Source organism: Corvus kubaryi, unplaced genomic scaffold, assembly GCF_017639235.1.
Source record: "Corvus kubaryi isolate FWS band 111438036 unplaced genomic scaffold, C.kubaryi_AGA036_p1.0 37357, whole genome shotgun sequence".
NCBI lineage: Eukaryota > Metazoa > Chordata > Aves > Passeriformes > Corvidae > Corvus > Corvus kubaryi.
Window position 1 is genome coordinate 3,668,828 of NW_024581117.1, and position 14,653 is coordinate 3,683,480.

The 14,653-nt window shown below is 42.1% G+C and overlaps 1 protein-coding gene across 2 annotated transcripts in view; it reads right to left on the minus strand.

Annotated features, from left to right (window-relative positions):
* DAPK1 (death associated protein kinase 1) overlaps window positions 1-14,565 on the minus strand; it is an 87,400-nt gene extending 72,835 nt beyond the window's left edge. For both annotated transcript variants that reach the window (XM_042033164.1, XM_042033162.1), the window contains exons 1-2: window positions 14,504-14,565; window positions 13,949-14,095 (exon numbers count right to left, since the gene is read on the minus strand). In XM_042033164.1, coding sequence (XP_041889098.1) covers window positions 13,949-14,010 — 62 coding nt within the window. In that variant the 5' untranslated portion in view covers window positions 14,011-14,095; window positions 14,504-14,565. The remainder of the gene's footprint in view (window positions 1-13,948; window positions 14,096-14,503) is intronic.
* Window positions 14,566-14,653: the final 88 nt, after the last annotated feature.

Genomic DNA, 14,653 nt, shown 5'->3' on the forward strand with positions numbered 1-14,653 from the left:
GGAAGGTGCAAAAAAAAAAGTTGTTGGCTATTCTTTTGTAAGCAAAAGCATAATATCTAAAGGCTGTGCAGTAATACTTTTCACTGCTCAGGAGATAAACATTTTTCCATCATTCCTTGTTGAGAATTCATTTTACCATAGGATTAAATTTCACTTTAAAGTTTATCTAATATAGTTCAATGTGACACACAGGCGCTACACAGAGTTTGAGAAGCTGAGAGTCATTTTTACAGTCTTCTCCATGGTATGTTTAATTTTTTTTTTTAATTTTTCTTTTTAACATGACACTAAGCAATACTGCAAAGCTCAAGAGCTCTTAGCTTTCCAGCATAAAGAGAAAAGCAGTGCTACACCACACTTTCACAACCACACTGTCTCTCCCACTTTCACAAAAGGAAATGTAGTGTTAGATTGAGTGAATCTTGGTATTCTTGGTTCTCTCTCAAGGGACACTTCTGAGTCACTAATCTTGACATGTGCATTGCTAAAAGGCAAAAGTACTGACCCCTTCTAGAGGAATTTGGAGCTGCTCCTTTGCAGTAACAGTGGGAACAATAATAACTCACTGAATGTGGTGACATGACAAATGTGAGATGAACACAATCAGTGTGAGAGTGAACTCAGTCTGAACAGCAGTAGTCTTAATGTATGATTATGGGTAAAACTTGGGGATGGTAAAAACAACACGAAAGTGAAAACGGAGATGTTCCTGTGCATCAAATGCCTTAACAAAAGTACTTCAGAGATTATCAAACTACAAAACGTGAAGAGCTGGACAGCACTCAAGAAAATACTTCCAACCAAAGTCTACTCATAGACACAGAAGTTTAAAATACTGATATGAAGTCCATGTCAAAACGTAGTGGTATTTAATGTATAAGCTGGAGGAATGTGTATGGCTGCAAAACTTCCAAGGCAGCTGTATGTCAGCCATTTCCTATTAATGATGCCTGGGCTAGAGCTTGTAGAAACCCATTTGGTCTGAATACATGTACATCTGCTAAAGCCTTTTCAGAAAACATCTTATACTATGAAAAGCTGAGTACTCACACTTGGAAGCAGTTGAAGTAATAACTACATCTATAACATAAAGGAAAACGCCAAAAAAAAAAAAAAAAAGGGGAGATAAGGCAAAGAAAGCCACAGATTTTCAAGCAACTGCCATTCATGGTATTAAAAAGTACATGTACACATACAGGTACTTTAAGAATCAATGCCTAACCATAGCCATATAAATACAGAACTTACTATACCTTGCAAGCACTTAAGTAGAGTCTTAATGCTTCTACTGTTATTTAGTACTTAATTTTCGCCTTCTTTTGGGCTTTTCATGAAATTTGTAAACCAACTCAGCAATTAACATTAAATCATAAGTTAATCTAGCTAAATGTTTAAAGACACATGTGACGTAACTCTGACTCAGAACTGATTATAAAAGCTCAGTTATCACTAGCTCATAAAATCTTAAACCAGGAGACTGGTGTGAATATTAAAACATAAGAGCAGAACAAACATTTGATTTTGGTGATGCTAAAGACTGTTCTTCCTGCTGTTTCATAACTAGTGTTTTGAGTTACACGCTTCTCTTTTCAGCAACGGGTTCTGAAACATTCCTAAGGGGCTGTTTGTCCTTCAGCTTAGGGAAGAAAAGTCTAGTGATAATGCTTATCAGACCTCACTTGTCTCATCCACTCTTTCATCACAACGAACAGCCTTTCTTCATTTCACCTTTTCAGAAATTCTCTGTTTAGTAGTGTATGACCTATCATCTTAATGAGCAATAACACTGTGCCTATAAGCAGCATTCCTATGCAGATTTTGACTCTGGAAAGTATCTGTGTTGAATGGCCACAAACAAAACCACAGAAATTCCTCACCTTTACAGCTCAGCTGCACCTGCTAAATACATTAAACAGTGCTAGTGTAAGAAAATGTTTTTTTCAGTATACTTGAAAAAAATAATTTAATACAGTCATGGAGTATGGATCAGTCAAACACTTGCTAGAAAAAGGATGAAATCTAATCACTAAGAGCAGGAGTGAGGATGGACTGCAAAGCTCCCAACAGGTTACACATCAGTTTTCCCTAGAAATTATACATATTAAAGGTGTGGAAAGGATTTAAAGTTTGGTTACTTTCTATTTCTTCCAGGTATGAAGAATCATTAAAACCCACAGGTGTGTCACTAACCTTTTAGTATTAGAGCATAAGGAGAAACAACCTCCTTATGCTCCACAGAGGATGTCAGAGTAATTTTTTCTGTAGAAAAGTTCTGGATTTTCTCCTCCAATTATTAACTTGATGCTAGCTAAATATATAAGAAACTCACCGAGCTGTAAACACATCACTTAAGCCAGTGATGAAAATACTGCTTTTCCATGACTTAAAGGCAGATTTTTAAGATGATATAGCATTACAAAAAAAGCAGTTTGTGTCACAAGCACAAATCTCATGCTAAGTGCCTTAGTAACTTCCATATACATTATGGTTTTATGAGCCACTATTTACAGCCAAGTAATTGTCTGCTTCCCCACATCTTCAGCTTTTATTCACAGCTATTCACTCTCAAAGACAAGCATGGGCACCTCAGAATTTAGAGCATCCAAAAAAAAAAAAAAAAAAAAAAAAAAAATCCAAGTTGTCCCCTCTGTCTGGCTACCCTATGGCTGCTGCCACAGGAAAACATACTCAGACTGTGCTGTCACCAGTCTCATTGTCCAGGGTTAATCACAGTCAGGTTTTGCTTCCCAGTTCAGAGCAGCTCTTCCACGAGGTCTCAGCTGGCCAGACCTGCACGGTGCTGATGCAGAGCACAGAGGGTTCAGGCTTTACAGCGTGCTTTAGTAGGCTGAGCCAGTAACTGTCACAAACAGAGACTTCCCCATCCCACTGGCCATGCATTCCCATGCTGTGCTGGCGGCTGGCACTGATCCTTGTCTGACATGCCCACGATGACCCAGTTTGGGGAGCTCAGTCTGTAATTCCCTCCCGTTTCCAGGCTGTGCTCATGATGGTGCCAGTGCTAGCACAGAAGAATGCCGCTCAGTGGGTGAGGAACAGGACCATCCCATTCTCTGACCCTTGCACTAGGCTGGCTTAGCCTCCCCGGGTGGGCTTGCAGGCAGGCAGGGCAGCACTGACCAGGAACTAACACACCCTTAGGAGGAACAATAATGTAAAAGTTTCTTTCTCGAGGAACAAAAGAGGCAGCAGAAGAAGACCAGCTTTGCAAGATAGAATCCGGAATGGTTTGTTCTTCACCTAATGTTAGACCTGGAAGCAAAACCAGGAAAAGAGATATCCTTCTTTTAGGCAAGAATGTGAAGTAAATAGTATCAGAAGGCCCTTTCAAATAAAAAGCCATGAGAAAAGATGAGACATAAGGAACTGAGCCATTCCCTGATATGCTTTCCTTTCCCAGGGAATCAATGGCAATTCTATGCAGATGGCCCTGCTCATGGAGATAAGAAAATACTGCCAGACAGATAATATACCAACAAAGTCAGCACTTCCATACCAAAATGTTTGAAGTCTGTATTTGCAAGCAATAAAAACCACAACAAAACACAAACACATGCACACAAACCCAAAGCAAACAAAACAAAATCCCTAATAGAAAAAGGAAGCTGAAGGAGAGAAGTTGAAATATCTATCTCTAGGATTACATCTGCATCAGCTTCCTTAAAGGTAACAGGAGCCAAGTGTCCCAACAAAGCAGTCTGAGTTAGCAAGAAGAGAGGTATTGAAAGATAAAATTTGTTACCATTCAAGATTCTCATATACTGTTTTCTTCTTATACAATAATAAACTCCCAGTCTTGTTGACGGAGTTATTCAATGTTGAGTTCTTGGCCTCAAAGCTGTAGGACCCAAGTAAGACACACACACACATATTATTTTCCCCTGTGGACAAAGAGGTGTTGTGGTTTGACACTGGCCAAACACCAGGCACCCATGAAAGTCACTCACTCACCCTCCTCTGCCACAGCTGGGCAAAGGAGAGAAAAATTAATGAAGCATTCATGAGTTGAGATAAGGACTGGGAGAAAACACTTCAAGGGCAAAACAGGCTCAACATGGAGATACAAAGTGAATTTATTGCTAACAGAATCAGAGGAGAATAATGAGAAGTAAAATAAGCCCTTAAAACACCTTTTTCCCCCAGCCCCTCTCTCCTTCCCACTGACAGCATAGGGTACAGGGCAGGGGGGTTTGGTCAGTTTGTCACCCAAGGTTTTTTTCCGCTGTGCAGGGAGAGAAATCCTTCCCCTGCTGCGTCATGGAGTCCCTCCCACAGGAGACAGTTCTCTGTGAACTTCTCCAGTGTGGCTCCAATCTTACAAGCAACAGTTCTCCCAAAACTGCTGCAGTGTGAACTCCCCCCATGGGTGAACAGTCCTCCCAAAACTGCTGCACCGTGGGTCTCTCTTTCCACGAGGTGCAGTCCTCCAAGGACAGGCTGCTCCAGCCTGGAAGCAGGGACCCCCTCTCTCCACCGGGTCTTCCACTGGATCACAGCCCCCTCCAGGCATCCACCCGCTCCAGCACAGGCTGTGGATGGATCTCTGCATTCCCTGTGGATCCCCATGGGCTGCAGGGGCCCAGCTGCTTCACCATGGTCTTCACCACAGCCCACAGAAGAATCTCGGCTCCAGCACCTGGAGCACCTCCTCCCCCTCCTTCTCCTCTGACCTTGTTTCCCTCACATGTTCTCACCTCTTCCTCTTGTGCACTTTGTTTTGATTTTCTTCTTAAATGCATTATCACAGAGGTGTTACCAATCTCTAATTGGCCCAGCTTTGGCCAGCAGCTTGTCCATCTTCAAAGCCGTCAGAGATTGGCTCTGCTGGACATGGTGGAAGCTTCCAGCAGCTTCTCACAGAAGCCACCTCTGTGGCCCCCTGCTACCAAAAACCAGGCTGTGCAAAACCAACACAAGGGGGAAAAACCCACACCTTGTCACCCACTAAACTTGGCAGAATAATTTAACCTGGCAGAATAACTTAATTGTAAACCACATCAGAATACAACATTATCCCTTAACACAGAAGTTAGCTGCACTCAGTTATACCTACACAGCCAGGCAAAGTAAGCACAGTGCCAAATAACACACACCACAAAGGACACACATGATTTGAAGTTTTATGAATTGGCTTTCTTAGTCTCCTTTAGAAATACAGGATTACGAAATACCATATCAGCAGTGCAGTTCAGTCCTCTTCTCTAAAAACTTCAGCAGAGACAACAGGGGAGAAGAGATGAGTGTCTCCATACCACTTCTCTATAAGCACCAGACAGTTAAAACTCACCAGATTCCAGAAAATGAACAGCCTTTCTCTGTCCCATAAGACTAACAACTTCAGAACACTACAGGTCCAACAGACTGTGATCTGGGGAAAATGTCCCTCTGCTATCAGTTCCCATGGCATGAAAGCAGGTACTCTAAGTGCACACTTCTACAGGCACACCTAGCCAGTACCTTAAAGCTAGGACAACCACTGACACTTGAGAGAAGACTGAGGAAAAGGTACAAGAGCACAGAAGCCAATTTACATACCAGGCAGAAAGCAGGACTCCAAGTAACTTGTGAAAATTTGGAAGCACACCATTAATTGCTGACAAATAAAGTCATAGTGGAAATAAAATATTTCCAGTACACAGGTTCAGTTACAGGCTCTTAGCATCCTGTTTAGGCAAGAAGTGAACAGACAAATGCTATTGCCCCAAGTAATTTTTATTCTTTCCAAAACCTCACTCCTCTGCATAATTCAAAACAAAAATCTCAAACTACACCTTTCAATCAGTATGTAAAGACAGTTATAATTTACACTGACTATGAAATTTCCAAAGCTTTGGACATTTCCCCACAAGTTCATAACCACCCAGTAAGGTATTTTTCTTTCTGTTAAATACAGGCAGGACCATCTGAGCTTCATAACAAATGGAGACATGCACCTGCAAGCAGACAGTACTGGGGAAGACCTGCTCTAGTAGAGTGGCACACCACTGCACAGGGTCCCTGCTGCTGGTGGTCAAGGCACTCACATTGGCTGGGCAGCCACACAACCATGCTTCCTCCTCAACACTACTGCCTCTGGAAGCAGAAATGGTTTGGCCCATCAGCTTGCACAAACAGGAGGGAATAAGGGGAAGGAAATTAAACTTCTAAAATCAAGAGAACAAGGCTGCAGACCACCATGTGGATTACTCAGTGTAGTGTTTTGCAGCAATCCTAAACCCTGTGAGCTATTCTGGGACTGGGTGAAATGCATCTATTACAAGATATTCCCTCCAACATGGACGTGTGCCACAACCAAAAAAAACCCACAAAACTCTGACATGCCAATAATACTGCACTTTTAGTACAATAGGACAACATCTTCAAGGACTGCAATATGCCTGGAAACTTTGAAAGAGAGTGTTAAAACTGATCTAAGATATCAACAATGACTGTATCCTTATCAACTTTCTCCTTTTCCAGAACAGTCCTTTAATGTTACAAGCTAATCTTGATACAATTTAGATTCCCTGTTCAGACTGGTCTCATTTCAACAGGTCCCATAAGGTCATTTTCCTTGAGGCAAGCAGCCTTTCAATTCCAGCCTGCAGAATCATCTGTGAATGTAGATGTAGTTTCCAAAGTTTCTTTGTTTCACCCATCATTTTAATTTTTCCAGCATATTAAGAATATCATACCACTCCAAGCATAGTGGTGCAAGCTAAATATACTGAAGCCTTAAGTCTTCTTTCTTAAGAAGCTTCTTTCCACAGCTTCACCACCTTAGCTTAGCATCTGTTCTTCACTTTAGAAAAAGACAGCAGCAATCTCTTTGAAATGAAGGGACAAGACCCACAAGTAACATGTGAAGGAGGATGTAGCAAGGTTTGCAAGGATATGGAGACATACCTGCCCCTACAACTCATCTCTGTCATTAGTCTGGTCCATAACTGGACCAAAAGCAAGAGGAATGTCACCCAACAACTGACCAAAATGTGCAGGCTCCACTCCTCCTGTATCACCTCCTAGACAAGATCTGAGAGTTTAGCAACATCACCTATATTAGACTGCTTGGCATCGGACTTTGTACCCAGTTCTGCAAAATTTCACACGTTATGCCAAAATTCACTGCATAAGGTAGACATGCAACAAAATAGTAAAGGCTTGAAGATCTTTAGGCTTTGTCTACACTTTTCTCAGCTTCACCCATCTCAGCCATGAACTCATCACAGTTAAGTATGACCTACTATACTGCGTGGCAAGTCAATGAATGCTGTTCAGGTTTAGTGTATAATCTTCCTTTGTGTCACGTATCTTCCTGCAAGGGGGTCAAAACACAGTTTGAGAAACAAGTTTTATTTGAGACAGAGCTCCTACAAAGCCACTACCATCCAGGAAACAAGCTGCTGAGCCTCTGCTTTAACCAGCATAATTTCTTCATAATATAAAGTTGTATCAACAAGTTGCACAATTTGTTTGTTTTAACCGAGCCATTTAAAAACAGAAAGACACGTGGACATTAAGCCAGGGTCTCACAAGAAACACGCAATCTCCTCCTTGTACAGCTTTGAATACCTCTGACAAACTGCAACAACCATTCGTGACGATTACTCCAGAACTGTTGCACCACCCACAGTTCTCCTAATTTCCAGCTTAAACATCCTTGTTGTCGGTTTATGTTCAGTGCTTTCAGCTGATCTGAGAGTATTCATCTGCCATAAATTAGATACAAGGTGGGGTATTTTTCCCCTTTGACAGCAGCACTACATTAATAAAAGGAACCCAACCTGAAACAAAACAACCTACACAGAAACACACAGCAGAGGAAAGAGATACTGATCCTTTCAACCACCAACTCTGCAGCCTGAGCTTTGAACAAAGCTCTCATGAAAAGGCAGTGTCAGCCTCCCCTTCCTAGGCTAAAAGGGCCAACTTCTGTTCAGTACACATAATTCCAGCAGAGAAACTGACATACTCAAACACCTGTAAAGAGAGAAAATAGGGAGGAAAAAAAAACAAACACCAAAAAAACCCCATAAGCACAGAAGGAAAGCCCAGAAGGACAGATTGAAGTTTCAGCACGCCCCTAACATGCCTGCTCTGGTACTGATCATGCCTCACTGAGCCTGGCTAGAAGAAAAATCAGACAAGCATTTTTATCTGCTTCCTGATGAGTTTAGATTTACAAAGATTTGTGCATTTAAACTGAAAGCACAGAATAATCAGCAAGCTGTAGTTTTTATTACACTGTATTTTAAAAGACATACAAAACAGTCCTTCTTTTCCCCCAGAGAGAGAAATAAAGTAAGCAGGACCAACTTATACCCAAAAAAGCATCAGCATTTCTTGTGCTTTTCACAAAGCAAACCTCTCAGCACATTTTATACGGCAGTAATTGTCACCAGTGGCACGGTATGGTGACAGCTCTTGCACCCTGCGTCATCAGCAGCTTGCAGATTATTGTGCATTTGTGAAAAAGAAACATTTTGAGGCATGTCTGGAAGGCAAAGTGACTTGAGATGCATCATTTTTGCAACCATGCTTTCCAGTTGAGAAACCTTCCTTTTCAATATCCATGCAGCCACCAAAGCCAGGACTTACAGAAAAGCATGGAACAACCAACTTCTCCTCTGAGGACTGACAAGACTGATAAAACATGTACATGGTTCACAACCAGCACAGAAAGGGTTATTTGATGTAATTTGAATTCTACAACTTTCAATTCTTCAAATAAAAACAAAAGAGCATACAAAGGCGTCAATCAAATAGGTTTCCTGGTCAAATAGGGGCTTTGTTGTGAACATTTTGAGAGTTCCTTCTGAGGTGAGGTCCTTTTCCCTGAAAAACTTACATAGTCCACTCAATTTAATTAATTATCATGTACTACTAAAATCTGAATAAAGTAGTTATAAAAACAGTGAATTACATACTTGCAGTATTTATCACCGTGCCTGTATGAATAACACAGGAAATGGCACCGCAGAGGTCTGCACCTTCTGCTTCTTCAGAGTTTAACCACTTAACTGCTGTATGAGAAGGAAGGTTAACAATGGCTTAAAATGGAGCAATGGAGATGAACTTACAGCAAGAAAACCCAAGGAAACAGAAACTGGAAATTTCAATGCACCACAGTTAAAAATTTTATAGCTTACATGCAACAGTTTTAGCCTTATGACACCATCTTTCACATTGCTCCTTCCCCTCCCCCACACGACTTTCTGGTAATTCATAGGAAAAAATGTTACACTATAACATCATTAAAGATGGTTGTCATGGGTTTTAAATGTGACTGTTTTGAAAGGAAGTATCACCTGAAATGAGTTTCACGTCCTATAAATCTCACAACAGAGCCTGATAATACTGACACAATTTTAGTACATGAGATAGCCAGCAAGGTTAGCTTAGGTTGTCAAGCCTGAAAAGTGCCATAAAGGTCAAATTCTAGTTGCCATCCAAGTTTATTTGGGTTTTTTTCAGAGGTTTTACTTTTCTCCCAATACAGAGGTGCAATGTAGTTACAGTTACGGTGTTTGGATAGATGACAAGCAGCCTCCACAGCCGTAGAAAGCAGTGCTACCAAAACCTGGTATCTGAATAACGAAAAACACATACATTCATGCACATATATATATATTTATATATTCAGCCTACATACTCCTTGCTTACTATGGAGATAATTTTCCAGGGAAAAATTAAAAAATAATCTTTTTTCACTCAACTCTGAAAGGTAGAGGAACGTTTTACAGAATGTAAATACATACTTGCACAGCTCTCTATTCTCTGTTATCAACATCTTCAGCATGTTATCCTAGGCATTTTTCTCTCACAACTGATTCAGAGATTGGGTACATTAGGTAGCAGGGTTAGCTTGCTGCTTTCTACTCTTAGCACCTCTGCTTAGTGAGCTACCAAGCAGAGACAGAGCAGTCTCTGAAACTGGCAAGATTCAGTGTAGCTTTCCTTCAACAAGTTACAAGTGTTCCCCTAGTGAGTCCAACAGGTCCAAATAAGCTTAACATTCAAAATTGTTAGATACCTCTTCCTACTTTCTGAATCAAGAAGAATCTAAAAATTGTGAACCACAGTGCAATGCAAATACCATTCTTCAATTCCAAAACTTTACCATAGCAGTCTGCATCTCTTTTAGAAAGCACATGAAAGCTTGAAAGAAAATAAAACAACCAAAAAAACCAAATGTGGGTGTTGGTGATGAAGGAAGAAGGAGCTGTCTATACAATCAGGAACTCACAGACAAACACAGTGTGTATTTATAACACAGCTTTAGTTACTTCTCCCTAAAATTTTTTAAGCAACATCACATTTCTAGCAATACTGTATGAATTCCCAAGCAAGGCCAGTCATGGGAGGTAAAAACATACTTTGAAAACTTTCATGTGCTTTGAAGGTCTTTACTTGCTTGCTCACCATAGTAAGGTTTTTAATACTGCTGAACTTGAATTCCTGACTTTTGGACAGACTGAAGTAAAAGCACTGCAGCAGGGTATTTAAAATGCGCAGTCACACCACCTGCAACTGCAGGCAGAATTAAAATGACAAAATAGCTTTTAGCAAATTTGTTGCTCTTCCATGATAATGTTTACCACCCCTTGAAACTTCATGGTTAGATGATTATTTAACGCATCTGCAAGTAGCCTGCATCTGAACAAGTAACACATGTAATTTCAAATCTCTAAGATGGAAAACAAAAAAAAGTGTATGCAATGCGGCATACATTAATCAAGAGAAATCTTCTTATATGTTCTAAAGATAGCATTAGATCCATAAGTCTCACAAGACTGCTTTGGTACAAAATCTCAAGATAAACCAACCTGAACAGCCATGAACTTGTCAGAGGAAATCACGTACAGGCAAGAAAAATAAATAAGGATGATTCTATCCATATTCACAATCCCAAATTTCTTTTTTCTAATTCTCCCTAGGCATAAATGAAAACGAACTAATGACCAGAACAAAACTCAGACATGTCGGTAACAGGACTGTGATTGTTTATTACTTTTTCTGCAAAAGCATGGTAAAATATCAGAAAACTAGAGAACACTTTTTTTTTTGGTCCAGGAACACCATCATCCCCTTCTCCTTATTTCCAACAACCCTAGGTTTTACGCTAAGCAATACTTAAACCTCCTTTACTGCTTTCCATCAAAAATTTAATTTACACAGCCCATTTGCTTTCTTCAACACACCTTTCTTATTCAAATGACTTTTTATTCTAGTGACTGTCAGAAGTATTGTAATGTAACAAAGACTTAAATAATTTACAAGGGAAAACAGTGCAGATTATTAAAATACCTGAGTATTTGCATCTTCACTGAGCTCTCTCAAAAGGCAGGTTGGCCTAGGAACTTTTCATTCAAACACAACTCTGTCAATGAAAACTCACCTGTTAATTAATTCACCTTGTTTGCTTCATGCCTGCAGCTAAGTAAGAGGAAATAAAAGCATTCTTCCAAGAGAAGGAGAAAAATCAGTTGATTTTGCAAAACGGAAACTTTCATCATTGCTTGAAGTATTAATTCACAATTTGTGTGCCCAAATGAATACAGGAAATTTTAAAGTCAAAGGTGTTTTTAATATTCACTGGTTTTTGAGTTTTGAGCCTCAGGGTAACTACATTTATATGTAAACCTAATCGTCAGAAACATGCTAAGGGGTAGTGACGAATGGAAAGTGACAGATTTACAAAAAAGTAGTTTGTGTAACCCTAGAAATTGAAGTTCAAAAACAAGTTTAAAACACCACTGAAATAAACCATACAACAACCCTCTTGAGGTTTGCTTACTCTTACGGTTTTATGCCAACATTTCACACTGGGATAATCCTGGTTTCTTAAAGTGATGCTGAAGTGAAAACTTTGGCCCTTTTAAGTAACTATATTCCATTTTTAAAGCAAAAGCCCTGTCAAACATTTCACAATGTTTTACCATCCACTGGTATTTTCTCACATATGTAGATAAAATTGATGAGGTTCTTAGATGCCTTTACCCTTTTTCAAGTGAAAACTAGAGTAGATTCTAACATTCTTTAAAATTCATAAAACACGGCAAGTTTAGACTTCATGCCAAGCTTATATAGCCATTGGATGGATCAACCCCTCAGTGTTGTAATACCCTGTTGGTAAGTGATCAAATGAAGATACCATTTTTAAACTGAATGCCATTACCTAACACTCTGCGAATTTGAAACCCTCCATTTGTTCTGGGTTTTTTTGGTTGTTGTTTTACTACCTAATGTTTTCAGTGTTTGCACTTCCCATACTGTAAAAATGAAATGCCTGCTCTCCACTGCTGTGTTCTGGAGCTTGTGACTTGCAAAGAACATTTATTTGGAAAAGAACTCTACGTATTTAAACATTTCTTATGTAATTGGCCTAAGGGCAATTGCTCTATTTCATAAATACGTATTAGGGACCAAACATTGCACTGACACTCCCTCTTTAAAAAAAATACAAGAGAAGTTACATAAACCTTAACACTTTCTAAATTTGCATATTGACATTGTCTTCTCTCTGATGAACCTTAAAACCCCACAACATATCTGTGTCTTCATTTTCTTCTATAAAGTCAATCATTTATCAGTACCTGTAAGTACAACAATGGTTTTATTTTTAATAGTCCAGAAACCTAAACCTGATTTTGGAACACTATGTATTCTTGTCACAAAGAATGGAAATCAAATAAAACAATATTACATGCCAAAAAAAAAAAAAAAAAAAAAAAATGTTCAGACCACAAAATCCAAACTTATGCTTTAGCATGATGACACTTCTTCCTATCAAGTTATCCAGCAAATTAGTATTACTTCACATTCTGGATGTATGAAAATGCCAACCCAGAACACTATGTGGACACAGAAGTACATATTTACTGCCAAAGTCACATCAACAAACTTGTATATAAATGGGATGAAGTTTATTGGAAATACAGTGCAATTAACTTTCTTATAATGTGGGGGGCTTCTTGGTTGGTTGGTTAGTTGTGGGTTGGGTGTTTTGGTTATTTTTTGATTTTAAGAAATCATGAAATATTTCTAAGTTCCTGCCTATTCAAGCACCTCGTTCACAACATTTGCTATGACTGGACCCTTCACTGGAAAGGTATGCACAGGTAGATATGGGAGCATCTGCTCCATATATACTGAATGCCCTGTGTTAATTGAACACTGATCCTATGCTTTGAAATCACCAAGATGAACACTTGAAAAGGATTCTCCATGTTGGTTTGCTAGAATGCCATTGACTTCTAGAAGGGGCAAAGAAGAGGAAAAGGACTCTCATGTAACACAATCCAGTGTTTAAACAGTTTTAAAACACGGAAAGCACTGAAAAAACAAGGCACGATTAATAGTGTGAGCTCGGAGGAGCTCACAACTACACAGCGTTCAAGAATCAAGGTTCAAGCAGGCAGCTCTGCATCTGCAGCACTCTGCTCACATCCCTTAATCCGACTTCCATCTCCAACAGCGATGCTCAGACAGTGATCTTCACCACAATAGTATCGATAAAATACTACTCTCACTTCTCTAATCCCGTTCTTAAAGAAAAATCCAACACGCACTACAAACGTAGTCCTTCACACTATGAACAATGCAAACTTCTCTCCTTTCAGCCCAGCCCGTTTCCAGTTCCCCGCCCGGCGAACAGCAGCGAGCCTCGCAGTGCCACAGCTGCGCCGCCGGCAGCAGCTTCGCCCCTACGCGCCGCACAGCACCCGGGAGGGCGTCGAGCTGAGCTGGCACCACTTAGGAACTGTCCCTGTCCAAAAATCTCATCAAACCCGTATTAAATGGGCAAAGACACGCTAACTTCAAATCCAACGCCCTTTTCCATCTTCGGGCATCTCAGACAAAGTGGAATGGCAACGCGGGTGCGAGCCTGTCCTCACCCCTTGCCCCGCCGAGCTCAGCAGCCACGGCTCCATCCGCCCGCACCCACCTGCCGAGGTCCTCGCCCGTCTCGTAGTGCTCCTCCAGGTTCTCCTGCCGGAACACCGTCATGGTCGCCGCCCGCCGCCGGCTTCAGCCCCTGCTCGGCGCCCTCATCACCAGCGCCCCGGAGCCGCCCCGCGCTCGGCTGCGCGCCCTGCGGAGGAGCGCGGAGGTGAACGCCCCTGCCCGCGGTCCCTCCCGGCGCCGGGGGCGCTCCCCGCCCTCCTCACCCGCGAAGGAAGCGGCACCCGCGGGCCGAAGGGCACCTCCCCTGCCCCTGCCCGAGCGCCGGGAGAAGAAAGCGGCTCCCGGCGCCCCCGCCCCTTCCCCGGCAGCGGCAGCCCCCAGCTGCCCTGGCGGCCACCGGAGCCCAGCCGCCCGCCCGCTGCATTCCTGAGTGGCTCCGTTGCCCTGTCAACCGGGACGTGCCTCCAGGCCTGCGGCAGGAGCCCCCCCGGACATCCCCGGAACCCGACGCCGGGCGAGGCGGGGGATCCCCTCCGCGCCGCCGGGCCGGGGCTAGCGGCACCGGTTCTCCCCTCGCGCGGCGCCACCCGCTTACCCGCTCACCCTCCCGCCGCTCCTGCGGCTGCCGCGGCTCCCGCCGCTCCGCGCCCTGGGAAGCGGCGACAGCGCCGCGGCCGCTCCCGGCCGGCGCGCAGGCACTCGCGGTGTCGCCGCGCGGCCAATGAGCAGCGGCCCGCCCGCCGCG